This window comes from Pinus tabuliformis, chromosome 2_2 (genome assembly GCF_031772625.1).
Source record: "Pinus tabuliformis cultivar Carrire ecotype Pingquan chromosome 2_2, CPIR1, whole genome shotgun sequence".
In the NCBI taxonomy this organism is placed as follows: domain Eukaryota; kingdom Viridiplantae; phylum Streptophyta; class Pinopsida; order Pinales; family Pinaceae; genus Pinus; species Pinus tabuliformis.
This window is the reverse complement of record NC_142300.1, coordinates 436,440,650-436,455,041: the sequence shown is the minus strand read 5'-3', so window position 1 is coordinate 436,455,041 and position 14,392 is coordinate 436,440,650. Positions and strand designations below refer to the sequence as shown.

General features: G+C 41.7%; 1 protein-coding gene across 2 annotated transcripts in view; it reads right to left on the bottom strand.

Annotated features, from left to right (window-relative positions):
- Window positions 1-279: 279 nt before the first annotated feature.
- LOC149193133 (alpha-taxilin-like protein) overlaps window positions 280-14,392 on the bottom strand; it is a 416,017-nt gene continuing 401,904 nt past the window's right edge. For both annotated transcript variants that reach the window (XM_089404796.1, XM_089404795.1), the window contains 4 exons: window positions 1,735-1,791; window positions 1,395-1,490; window positions 792-944; window positions 280-670 (listed from right to left, as the gene is read on the bottom strand). In XM_089404796.1, coding sequence (XP_089260922.1) covers window positions 650-670; window positions 792-944; window positions 1,395-1,490; window positions 1,735-1,791 — 327 coding nt within the window. In that variant the 3' untranslated portion in view covers window positions 280-649. The remainder of the gene's footprint in view (window positions 671-791; window positions 945-1,394; window positions 1,491-1,734; window positions 1,792-14,392) is intronic.

The window sequence follows — 14,392 nt, the reverse complement described above, 5'->3', positions numbered from 1 at the left end:
GTGTGGGCATGCTTGACAGCATGCAAAGTGGGTATTTTAGATTCATAATTTAATTCCACACCCAACAAGTCCTACACTTCACATTTGAATCAAATTATAATGAAATAAACTTAAAAAAAAACAATTTTCTGTTTTTTTTTCAAAAAACACTCATTTTTATTTAATTATTTTAACTATTATTTTATTATCTCCTTAGAAACCTATTTCAACCTCTCTCAATCTGCTTCAAAATACATTCAAAATAAAATTAGAGACAAAATATTTAGAATTGCCACCTCAAGAATTGCCACCTCAATATTTTGAACAAATACAATAATAGTATTCACTAAAAATCTCTTTACAATATCCGGTAGCTAGAAGATCATCTACAATATCCGCTAGCTAGAAGATTCAGGAGGCATGGAAATTACTTGATTAGCATCGGTGACCTTCGAAGTATTCCTTAATGTTGCAGCCCTTAGTAGAAATCGTAATATATAATATCATGACAGTTTTCCAAACCCATTCGGTAAGTATGGTAGGCCTTTCATGAATGTGGAAAACATTGCAGAATTCTGCTTTCGATACTCAGATACACCCGTGAGTAGGATGCAGTTGATCCATAAAAAAATACCATGACAAAAATAAAGCTATGTAAAACATCTGCCATCTATGTGCTCTTTCCAGGATCCTGTAATATCAACAACAAATCAAGTTAAAAAAAGATACTTTGATACCCCAAGTAGACACACATTCAGGAATAAAAGACGTAATGAACACAATAATTGATATGCGGTTCAAAACCAAGCTACCTCTGTGTTGGGATTATCTGTCACAAGCGGAACCTCAGCAGGTGTATTAGTATCACTTTGCTGCTTTCGCTCTGCCTGTAGTGAACGGCAAAGGGATTCGAGCTTCTCCTTCTGATTTTTCGTTTTTTCTAGCTGTTTCTTCACCTTTTCTCTCTTTTCAAATAACAAAAAGAATTAGATACGTTGCAATGCATTTGAATGAGCTTACTTGAAGACTACGAAAATTTCCAAGAAAAATTAAGCTTAAAATTGGGATATTCTTTTTTCAGAGGATAGCTTAATATTGGGATATTCACAGGACTAGTACAAAATAATTGCTAATAGGCAAAGCAAAAGAATTCTAATCGGGAATAAAGAAGAAAAAAGAAATACAACGTCATTAAAATAAAAGATCTCTTTAAATGTAATTTCCAACCCTAATTTTTCAATCGGAGCACCAGGTCAATAAGTAGCCAGCATATCTTATTGGCATGGGAAGAAGAACAACTATTACGGCCCAAGGTGTTTAAAAGAGCTAACAGGAAATTTTAAACTTTGTTGAAATACAACTTCACAAAAAATCTCATTAAATGAAAATAGAATGTATGTGCAGGTTATATTCACCTCGTCTACAAGTTCAATGAGGGAGACATCTGTCTTTTCACATTTCCTCTTAAGGAAGTTGTTTTCTCTGTTAAGGTCCTTGATTGTTTTTGCCATCTGCAAATAAAAATTTCATTATTGAAAACAAGCAATGCCATTATTAAAAACAGATTGCAAATAAGGAAGAGCTAACTGCCCCACTAAAAGAAAACAGGCAAGTGACAAGTTAAACTAGTTTGAATACGTGAAACCTTTCTTTATTTGCAAGTATGGAATAAAATATTTTCTGTTTCCCAAAATATAAAGGATACAAAGCTATCAAAATATAATCATGACCAAACTGTCCAAATTGGTTCAATACCTTTTCCATCTCCTTTTTAAATGATTCGAAAACCTCATTGCTCTTTGTCAATGTTTCCTGCACAAATAAGAGGCATGTTATGAGTATGTTGCCAGCTTAATAATAAAGAACTTTAAACAGTGTTATAAATATTCAAATAAGAAGCATGTTATGTGTATGTGAACCTAAGCAATGGGTTCTCAAATTGAGTCAATATTCAAATACAGACAAGGTCATACAAACAAGGCATTGATTGTTAAAAATACCCCTTAGATGCTCCCTTTGTCACCTCTCTGGTCATCTTAGAACAACATGTCCTGATAAGGCTATCCCAGATGAGGAGGAAATACAGGAGGTGGGAATGGAATAGGAAGAGTGAGGGGTCAAGAGCATTATAGCACTCAAAGCTCAAGGAATGTCAACGAGGGAACCAAAAGGTAATCTCGAGAACTTAAAATAGATGAACCTACAATAGCAATTGTTGATAAAATTTTGAGGGACAAAGCTAGGATAGTATTGTCCAACCATAAACCTAGGATGAGACAACCTTGATACTTCTTAAATCGAGAGGACAATGTATAGACATCGAGATATAGAGGAGGAAGATAAACCTACATCAAAGCCCTTAACCTTTGTGGATGTTCTCAAATATAGGGAGAAACCTAAGAAAATGACTAAGAAATCTAAATCAAAACCCACCCTATTGAATCTAGAGGGACAAAGATGTTAGGAAGAGGTTTTTCTTGAAGGATTGATGCAAGGTCACCAATGTAATCCCAAGCAGAGATTCAACGGAGGAAATGAGATAAAATAATTTAGTAGAATGATGATGGCAATGGCAACAAGATTTGGCGTTGATGTTTCTAGGTCAAGTAGGTACGTATACACATGCCTAAGTGTCAAAGCATGTGTGTGAAAATTCCAAACTGGAATCCTATTGCAGCAACTGGAAATTATTCTCCTAATTGTTAATTTACTTTAACAATTTATTTGTTGTTTGCTACAGAAAATACTGAATAAATCACACTACAACCTACACAAATAGAATTGCGGAAGAATAAAGGCTGGAAGAAATGCTAGCACACACACATAAAAATAACACAACTATTTTTGGAGAAAAGTTCCCACAAAAACCCAACTTGGGAAAACTGGTGTAGCAGATGAGGGTTTTAATATTAAGCAATGGTGAAAAAATATGAGAACAATCTGGATGTCTGACACTGGCAATCCACAGCAAGAAAAATTGGGCAAAATATTGAAGGGAATTTCCCTTCTCCCACAGGCAATCTCTGGCATGACTTGCCTTCAGCAAACTAGTTGTCCAAACCCCAGCGTGAGCCCTTTTGCACTTCCTCTGCGCTGCCTCCCACACGCGTGGCTCGAAACTACCTCTGATGAAGTCATTCTGCCTCCAACTGCTGAGGAAAACATCTCTCTGACCTTCTGGAACCTTTGCCTGGCCTCTAGAACTGAGAATGAGTTTTCACACTAGCAAATGGATCTACCTTACTAAAGCTACTGCACAGAACCTATGCATTGTCTCCCTGGGATAACTCGACCCTCATGTTGCTACCTCTCCGGATCTGGCAATCTTTCCTCTAGACTCACTATGTTTTCCCCTCACACTGCTTTGATCTTGAGATCTCTCTTCAGCCACTGATTGTTGCTACTCTGGAAATCGATCTGCTTAGAAATCGAACCTCTCAAGTGTCTTCTCCATCACCACATTGACCTCCTCTAATAATCCTCTGTTGGAGCACCAACAGCGAAGATTAAAACATAATCGATGGCTAAGATCATCTCTAGATCGATTCGTGTGAGTTTCTAGATCATTCACGCCTTGATTTAATTAATACTGATTAATTAACCATATTCCTTAAGTTTAGACTTACGAAACATTTAAAAAATGGTTAATAATCTAATTAAGTCATTTCTAGGTGGAATTTCCAAAAATGATTTTTGGTTTTGGAGATCTTATGTATTCTAGTCTCTCCACAAAATTTCGTGGCTAGAAAACATTTGATACTACAAAAACTAACACTCCCTCTTAACGAGGAATGTATTCTAGTGCTACTACACACCTTGTAGCAACACCCTATTTTTGCACCATCTCCTATCACGTCGCTGATGTCTAGCCATACTGCCCACCAACCACTGCGCAACTCTGATATACGATGCATTTGTGTTGCCTATTGAACTGCTTCCAACACCGCATATGTACTACAACTCCATCTCATTTGTTGTTGTTGCAACCCCACCATCTACAACTAAAAAACATCCAAAATATTGAATCAACTATGATCAGTATAATGCATCTGTCACCTAAGTCGTTCACTACTACTAGTATCTGCACTATCACTGAAGAATCTATGTTGCCGCTGACTTTGCACTATGCCAACTGCACTGTTGCCAACTTTGCACTGCGCTCCCCAACATTTGACTGCTACTAGTCTCTGCAACTGTCACTCTGGCATCTGACTGCATCAACTGTCACTGATCCATCCTGCTACTGAATATTGTGGGCCCCCATAGCAAGGTATTGATCCATGAGGTGGACTCCTCAAGGATCCTGCCCATCTGTAGCGCTCTGGGGCTACAACACCAAGTCACCCCACCTCACTCCTAGAGGTATATCAGCAAACATGGTGAAGTCTTCCTCTAGCCTGGAGGATAGCCTATCGATCTCTGTTGAAGCTGCTTGCTGGTCCTTCTTCCTGAGAGAACATTGGGTACCGTAATGATCAAGCTCACCACATCTGCAACACTTGACCTTCGACAGGTTCTTCTTCTTCCTTTGCTCCCCCTGTCCTTGATTGGGCCCCTTAGATGCGAGGGCCATGTTGATTTTGGATAGCATCGAATGAGCTCTAGCTCCGAAATTTTGTGGAGGGTCTAGAACACATGAGATCTCCAGAACCCAGAAATCGTTTGGAGAAATTCCACCTGAATGAGGAGTTATTAAAATAATTAATATTTTTAATGAGTTCCTAAGTCTAAACTTAGGAAAATAAAAATATTAATGTGTATTGATAAAAATATGGGTGAGAAGGTTCTAAGTGACGAGGATCAAGCCTGTTTTAATCTTAGCCATTGATTATAGATTAGATCACAGTCATTGATTCATCAACAGGAAAAGTATAAGAGGAGACTTGAGGGTCAGTTGGACATATACCAAGATATCAAAGAGTTTGATTTTTCTAGGAAGTGGTTTGCTGAGAAAGTCGAGCTGAGTGATCTAAGTTGCAGTGAGAGGGGTAGTTCAGCAAAGGGACTTCAGTCCAAGGCTGAGGACACATAGCAGAGAGGTAGAGAAGCCGCAGGGGAGACAACACAGCTCCAGAGAGGGTGACGCAGAAGCTAGAGAAGTTGACACAGTTCCCTAGAGGTAGTGTTGGGGTTTTCTGTGGGGCAGAGAGAGCAACAATTCATCATATCGACTTTTGAGCAAGGGAGGCTCACTGGGAGTGTGACGCAGCTCCTAGAGGAGGTGATGCAGTTCCAGCGCAGAGCTTGGAGTAGCCATCGCTGCCCAGCACTTGGAATAGCAATTGTCATCTGTGGGATTTGATCATCCAGTTGTTGGAATTGTCAAAATATTTGTCTCCGGATAGAGGTACTTTTGCCAGGTCTATTCTCTATTGGGTGAGCTGGATTTGGTACTCTAGTTGTATTCAGAAATCTACTTAATAATACAAACCTCTATACGTTGCACCAGTATTCCCAAATTGGGTTTTTCTGGGGACGATTCTCCAAAAATAACGGTGTCCCTTGTGTGATTGTCTCAGTTTATTTCAGCTCCTGACTTGTATGTATGTGTAGGCTGCAATAGTGTTTTCATCGCTATTTAAGTAATTAAATAACTTGTTAAATGTAAAGAACAAGTAGGAGATGATAAACCAGTGATTGCAGTAGGATTTTTGATGTGTAGATTCAGAAATCTTCACATGGTATCAGAGGATTGCAGATCATGGGAGACTGAAGACACCAACTGAAAAATCCAGAGAATTTGCTGCAAAGAAGCAGTTGTCTCGAGTGACAGTGTTGTTTTAAAGGCAGAGGAGTAGCTGCAGGAGTGACACAGAGCTAGAGGAGGTGATGCAGAGGTTCACGCAGTGCCTACGTCAGCATTTCGAGCTTGCAGAGGGTGACACAAATCCAGAGAGGAGCTCACGCAGTGACTGCATCAGCTCTCTGGGCTAGCGCAGAGCCTGAGAGGTTCAAATCAGTAAGTTGTTGAGGCTGAGGAAGCAGAGCAGATTCGATTTGAGGAGTTGGTGGGACATTGGTTCTATTGGTGCATAACAGTGTCTGCGGAGATAGAGCCAAGGTAGAGGGAGTCACTGCCTTGACAGATTTCTAACCAAAGAAATCTAGATCTAGGTTGCAGCAGCAAAGGAGGATTGGAGAGGAAGTTATTCGACAGTTGGCAGGAGGATTTCCATGAAGGAAACCTAATATTTTGGCAATGAGAAAAACTCCAATATAATGCTCAGCCTTAAGTAATCTCAGCAATGATGTAGAGTGGATGGCATTCACATTCCTCTATTGTTTCCCTTTTCTGCTACAGCCACGTGCTTGGTGAGATAAATACTCGCACAGAAGAGGAACTCGTGCTTCTTCGCAACTGGAATGTAGATCAACAATGGTCCTGAGCACACACTTCTTTGGCTAATAATTTGACACCTTTGTATATGCTGACAACTCTCCTTAATGACTACCCAGAGCACATAAACTCAACGTTGTAACAAATTGAACTCAACCCTTGGCCCCTGGAAAATATGGATTTTATTTGACTATTCCAACTGTGTGAATATAGACTTGTTATTGGCCCCAATGCTCTTGCATGCACGGCCAATATACTTTCTATTGTCTTCACACCGGCACCATGCACACCATGTCTCTACAGCAACCAAATCGTACGTGGGCTATGCACCAACCAAACCTCTGATCCAACGCACAGCATTTGACATGAGCTTTGTCACAGTTGTATCAAACTGATGTGCAAGCTGTCAATTGTGCTCATCACATAAACACTGCAATCTCTCTACAGATGTATTCTTAGTCTCAACAAAGTCAGTTCTGCATATACTCCGAAAGATTTATTTGCCAAATAGATCGAAGCCACTTACCCTGCACACTTCACTGTTTAATGTATCTTCAGAATATTGATTGCAACCGACCCATATACACATTCCAGAATAATTTGAACACCATGGTTCAAATACCCATGCAAATACCTATTAAACGCATATGGTGGTTGTGAAAAACGTTTGAGCCTTAACAACCCTGTAGTCACCTTTACACCACAACCGTGGCCCCCCACTAAGCATTTTTACAGCCACGAAACAAGTGTTCGGTCTACTAGAATCAACACGGATATACTCAGCAGGTGATTCTTCGTATGATCATGTCGTCCTACATATGACTCCAATTGGTCCTTAACTACCACAGTGACTCGACCTGGATTTCAGATGCACACTATCTCCAGCAATGATCCCCTTGCCATCGTCCTTTTCTCACTCGTCAAAATTGCAGATGTTGCACACCTCCTCTCGTGCACAACAGATTGCTCCTCAACTCTGCTAATAATGGTTGACCATCGATCTAAAGGATTAAAAATATGCACACAGTCCTGACATTGATACAGACTCTCGCATTCTACAGGGGTTGCGTTGTATTTATTTGTGGGTGATTGCACGTTGACAGTCATTTGACCTCTGGCAGTCTGTTCTCGGCTCCATGAATTCTGGTGGATCCTTCTCATGCTTTCATGTATGTCAGTCAGTGCCAACAACTATTTAGGCCACTCGATTCATAATTCATGATTCGAAGTGGCGGTTTCTTAGGCAGAAAAGCTTTTGATTCCTCAACGCCTTTGTTACATGCTAGACAGATCATCATTACGTAACTCAATGATCTCTCCTTACAACGACGCTCAGGAACATGGCTTTTCACGGGTTATAATGTGGCCCTGTAGCTTTATAATTGATCTGGCTGCAATCTTTATGGTCCTCCAATAAAAAGTATGCTACTGATCTATGGTTTCACTTCTTCACTTGCCACACTGAATGAGGGTCGCTGGTTTGCTAAGCGTAACTCGGCCTCGAACCAAATGGTCTATCATCCACAATTTGGTCACCCAACAGAATATTTAACCTTAATGTGACGTAAATTTTGTTTCGATCTTCGACTTCGCGAGCGGCCTGCTACATAATCCACATTGTCATTTGCTTTGTATTCGCTCACTGTAGTAGAGTCAGCGCTCTCCTTCTACCCATCAATAAAATAAAGCATACGACCAAATGTGCAGTTCTTGTTACGACTTCTCTAGATATTAATTTGTCGAGGCAATTACGTAGTTGGTTCTGTCATGGCGTATACAACCTCAAAACAACGCCTTTGCACAAAGGTTTTCCAGCAGCGTATAGTCTCTAAAATTGACTTTGGTCTTCGATCAACACTATAACAATTGATAAATCTAGCCCTAGGGAATTCAATACTTTCAACCCTTTTACAGTCAATATCCAGTAACTTCGACTTTAATGACAAGCTGATTGAAAATTTATTTGCAAATAAAATACCCTTAGGGTGTGAAAATTCTATCACTGCAAGCAACTGATTTACTTTTCCTACTTATTTCATCATAAGTTATTCATGAAATTATTTCAACAAACATTAAAATAAATACTACTACAGATATCACACCGTAATACAGAAACAAACATATGCATACATTGACACAGTTATTTTGGACTAATGTCCCCGAAAAAACCCAATGTGGGAAAACTGGTGCAGCAAGGGAGGATTTTATTATTCAGCAATTTTCTTGTACAACAGGGTGCCAAACTGGCTTACCCATAGACAGACAAACATCCAGCACATTTCTAAACCCAGTGTAGGCCCTTCTGACCTCTGCTACAGCGTGAAACCCTCTACGTCAGCCTACTGAAGCCCTGCGCTACCTCTCTAGGCTTTTGCGTCACTCCTGTAGCCTCTGCGTGGATGACGCAGGCCCTTCCAACTCTGCGCAATCTTGACGCAGGCCCTTCTGGCTCTGCGCAATCTCTATGCCTCTGCGTGGGTTCCTCTGGCTTTGCATCTGCCTCCTCTGTGTTGATCTCCCGTCTCTCTATTTCGTACTTGCTGCCTCCTAACTGCTCTCCAGACCACTAGTTCAATTTCTCGGCAAACCCCACTCCAGAAATTGAACTGACTGGTCTCCCTCAGCTTATCCTCCAAGTGCCCCTTAGGCCTCCTCTTATACTTTTTCTGTTGACATCTCAACGGCCAAGATTAAGTCCCTAATCAACGATTAAGATTAGATTTTGCTTGATCCATGTCTTTTGGACCATTCTAACATAGATTCATATTAATACACACTAATATTTTATTTTCCCTCAGTTTAGACTTAGGGACTCCATTAAAAATATTAATTATTTTAATATCTACTAATTTGTTTAAAATCTGCCCAAACCCTTTCTGGGTATTAGAGATCTTATGTGCCCCAACCTCTCCACCAAATTTCATGGCTAGAGCACATCCGATGCTACCCCAAATCAACACAGGGTGGCAGGATGCACAGTTCTGATACCACTATAATGTCCCAAATGGGATATTTTGTGTTGATTTATGTAGCATCAGATGTGTTGTTGCCTCGGGACTTTGCAAAGAGGCTAAGACACATGCATTCTCCAATACCCATAAATCGTTTGGGAAAATTCCAACTAGAGATGTTTTAATTAAAATAATTAACTTTTTTTAAATGGTTCCTTAAGTCTAAACTTAGGAAATTTGGTTAATTAAATGGTATTAATTAAATTAGGTGTGAATCTTCTAGAAGAAGACAAGGATCAAACTCCCAGTTAATCTTAGCCCTTGATTATGATTTAATCTTGGCCGTTGGAGCTCCAACAAGAGATTATCAGGAGTTCGATGGGCACTTGGAGAACACACTTATGTAGTTCGATTTTGCTGGGAAGTCAATTTCCTTAGTAGCAGTTGTGAGTTGCCGGAAATGACTTAGCAAAGTAGAAGCAGTGAGAGAGGGCTAAGGATAGTAGATCGGAGGAGAGCTTTCCAGATCCGAGGAGTGCAAAGCAGAGAAGACAGAGAGAGGTTCAGAGAGGCAGCACAGTGCCACACAAAGGCAACACAAAGCTTCAGAGGGAGTCCAAGATTCAACTGGGAAGTCGAATTCCTAAGCCAAAAGCCAGGGCGTGAGACCGGAGGGCCAGAGGAACAAAGTTCCAGATAGCAGGAGATCAGAGGAGGAGGTGACGCTAACCCCAGAGAGGTTGATGCAGATCTTCATAGGTTGACGCAGAGGCTGCGTAGAGCGAGCGTCGGCTCAGCCATCCAAAGCCTAGATCAGATTCGGATTGCCCGACAGTGTGAGATTTTTCCTCGCTATCTCCTTGTCAGTATTTCTTTATATCAGATTGCCAGTTTGGGCATCTAACGATTTGTACTCAGATTACTACTGCATAATAAATAAAACCCTCAATTGTTGCACCGGTTTTCCCACAATGGGTTTTTCCATGGACATTTGTCCAAAAACAACAGTGTATATGTGTGTGTTTATTTCTCTCCAGTGCAATATTTAGTTTCCGCAATATTTTATTTTGTGTAGGTTGGAGTGTATGTATTTCAGTATTTGCTGTAGAAAACTGCAAGTAACTTGTTCAAGTAATTTAACAAGTAGAAGAAATATTATCAGTTTGTTGTAGTAGGAATCAGGTAACCGATTTTTCACATGGTATCAAAGCACAGATCGTGAGCAGAAGAGCTCAGTTGCAGAAAGGAAGAAGAAGGTTTGAATTCCTACCTTGGAAACAATTCAAAACCCTAGAGGCAACACAGTCCTTGGGCAAAGGAGGTCGAAGTTTTGAGGGAAGATCAATTTCTCTGAGTGAGTCGATAGAGAAATTCAATTTCCAGATCAAAGCTTTCCAAAGGCAAAAGGGAGCAACATATTTTCCTTGCAGAGTAGATCTTCAGCTGGGATGCAGTTATTTTGCAGCAATTGCTCGCAGAATAGCGTCAGAAGGAGAGGCGAGCACACACTAAGGGGATTTCTTCCTCAAAGGACTTCTAGCCAAGAAGTTTGAATTTTCCCAGCAGAGCAGCAATAGTTGTGTGCAAGATTTCTCACTCTAGAAGGGAGTGCTAATAGCTTAGCAGCAACTGCGCAGAGGAGAAGAGGAAGCAGTTTGACTTTTTCAGAAGAGATGGCATCAGCTGGGTTGAGAGATCGAGATCGGTTGGACGGAGCCTCCAACTATGTGATTTGGAAAGATAGGATCTCCTTCCTTCTAGACGAGCATGATCTCAAAACTTATGTCAATAGCGTGGTAGTTGTCCCTGCCAATGCAGTTTCGCTCAAGAAGTACAAGGCTGAGATGGTGAGAGCTAAGAGGATCATTCACGATGCAGTTCGAGATCATGTGGTATCCCATATAGTTGGAAAGGACATTGTCCAGCATATGTGCAAAGCAATAGATACGTTGTATGAAGAATCTTCCGAGCAACGGAATATGTACTTAGAGGAGACATTGAAATGCATGAGGATGCAGAAAGGGGAGCGTGTAGACCCCTTCCTTATGAGGCTTCGAGATGCCCGGGACCAGCTGGCTTCAATAGGATCAACACCCCAGCCCTCAGGGTTTGTACGATTAGTGCTGAATAGCATTTTTGAAGATTGGCAAGTTTTTGTCTAGAGCATCCTGGGCAGAGAAAAACTGTCAGATTGGGAACGTGTGGACTAATCTTGTTAAAATTGGCAACTAGGGTCAAACTAAATGTGGGTCATCTTATTTACGGCAGCAAATATTTTTATTGGATCCCTCTCATCGAGAGGTGTCGGATTGATCTAAAGATCATCCGATTCCGATAAGTATTCATGGAGTTATGAATTTATTTGTGTTATGGGACATTTCGTCAAAGTCGCCCAGTAACCAAATAAACCCCACATGTGCTCAATGTTTTAGTATAAAAGGAGATGACTTGAGAGTCATTTCACACACACTTCTATCTTGATTTCTCTCCACTTGTCTTGCGTTTTAATGGAAAAGAAATCTAGGAGCGGTAGCCCTAGATGTTGGAGGAAAAGAAGGCAGCCCTAAAGCTATCCTAAGGCAGCCCTAACGCAATCCAAGAAGGCAGCCCTAACGCTATCCTAAGGTAGCCCTAACCTACGCTATCTCAGGGTTATCCTAGCTGCGGTTAAGATGAAGATAGAAGATGTCCTAAACATACCAATGGTGCCCTAGCTGCAGGGATATGGTGCCCTAGACACAGGGCTAATGCGGCTGAAAGGGAGGACTGTTTTAAGGCCTAAAACGAGGCACCGAGCTGCTGAAAGGAGGCCGAGTTGAAAAAAGGTTGTTTGGGGCAGCAAAAAGGTGGGTTGTAGGTGACAGCGTGGGACTGTGGTAGGCTGCAGTCCTAACCACCTCAAGACAGGGACAACAGCTATGACATGGCAGCAAAGGCACATGGGACAGCAAGCAAACATGGAATGGCTAGTCACAAACAGTGGGACAGCAGCTATGACATGGCAGCAAAGGCACATGGGACAGCAAGCAAACATGGAATGGCTATGTCACAAACAGTGGGACAGAAGCTATGACATGGCAGCAAAGGCACATGGGACAGCAACAATCATGGATAGCAGTATGGCAAGACTATTGGACAGCAGCAAAGGTATGCTAAGGCAAAGTGGGACAGCAGCTATGACATGGCAACAAAGGCACATGGGACAGCAGGCACATGGGACAGCAGCAAGCATAGACAGCATGGCAAGCATGGACAGCATGGCAAGCATCGCATGGCAAGCATAGCAAGCATGACAAGCATGGCAAGTATGGAAAGCATAGAACGCTGTGATGGGACAGCAGCAAAACAATGGGACAGCAAGCAAACATGGAATGGCTATGTCACTAATAGTGAGACAATAGTATGCCACATCGGACAGCAGTGGCTAGCATGGTGCAACAATGGCACATGGGACAGCAGTTTACTTTAAAGCTGATGTGATTGCTAATCTGAAAAAGATATTGAGCTAACTGTGAAAATTGAAATAAATTGCTCTAAGCATAGAACATACCTAAAATTAATAGTAGTAGGAGGAAATGAGGCGTGATCTGGTGAAGGCCACCATCAGTGGCAGTAGCAGCAGTGGGACGAAGCAAGTGAAGGAAGAGGAGGACGTGGCCCTTGCATCAAAGGGGCAGCAGGAGCAACACAGAAGAAAGAAGGACATTTTGAAGATCAATTGCTTCAAGTGTGGCGAGTTGGGCCACTACAGCACTTAGTGTCCTCTCAGGAAGAAGGACAAGGAGGAGAAGCAGGACCAGAAAGCTACATCCGCAGAGATCAATAGGATGTCCTCCAGACTGGAGGAAGCGTTTGCCATGATTGTCGAGATGCCTCCAGGGGTGAGGTGGGGTGATATGGAATTGTAGCCCCAGAGAGCTACAGGATGGGCAGGATCCTCGAGGAGTCCACCTCTTGGATCAAGGCCTTGCTATGGGAGCCCATAGTCAGCAGTAGTAGGACGGACTAGTGGCAATTGATGCAGTCAGGTGCCAGAGTGACAGATGCAGTAGCTAGTAGCAAGTTAGAGACTGACTAGCGCAGAGCAGAATTAGCAATAGTGCAGTTGGCACGGTGCAAAGTCAGCGGCAATGTAGAGGTTTCAATGATAGTGCAGAGGCTAGCAACAATCAGAACTTGAACAATGAACGCATCATAATAACCAAAGTTGGTTTAGTATTTTGGATGCTTTTCCATTGTAGATGTTGCGATTGCAGCAACAACAAATGGAGAGAGGGTTGCAATGCAAATGCAGTAGTTAACAGCAATTCAGCAGGGTTAGCAGCAGCACAGATGCATCTCATATTAGAGTTGTGGAGTAGTTGGTGGGCAATAGAGCTAGACATCAGCAACGCAGCAGGAGATGGTGCAAAAACAAAGTGATGCTTCAACAGGTTGCATCACTAGAGCACATTCCTTGCCAAGAGGGAGTGTCGATTTCTGTAGCATCAAATGTGCTCTTGCCTCGAGATTTTGCAGAGAGGCTAAGACACATGCATTCTCCAATACCTAGAAATCGTTTGGGAAAATTCCACCTAGAGATGGTTTAATTAAAATAATTAACTTTTTTAAATGGTTATCTAAGTCTAAACTTTGGAAATCTGGTTAATTAAAGGGTATTAATTAAATCAAGTGTGAATCTCCTGGAAGAAGACGAGGATCAAAATCCCAATTAATCTTCGACCTTGATTATGATTTAATCTTAGTCGTTGGAGCTCCAACGAGAGATTATAAGGAGTTCGATGGGCACATGGAGAACACACTTATGCAGTTCGATTTTGTTGGGAAGTTGATTCCTTGAGTAGCAGCTGTGAGTTGTCGAAAGTGACTTAGCAAAGTCGAAGTAGTGAGAGAGGGGCAGGGATAGTAGATCAGAGAAGAGTTTTCCAGATCCAGGGAGTGCAAGGTAGAGAATATAAAGAAAGGTTCAGCGGGGCAGCGCAAAGCTTTAGAGGGAGTCTAAGATTCAACTGGGAAGACGAATTCCTGAGCCAGAAATCGGGGTGTGAGACCGAAGGGCTAGAGGAGCAAAGTTCCAGACAACAGGAGATCGGAGGAGGAGGTGACGCAGATCTGGGTAGTTTGA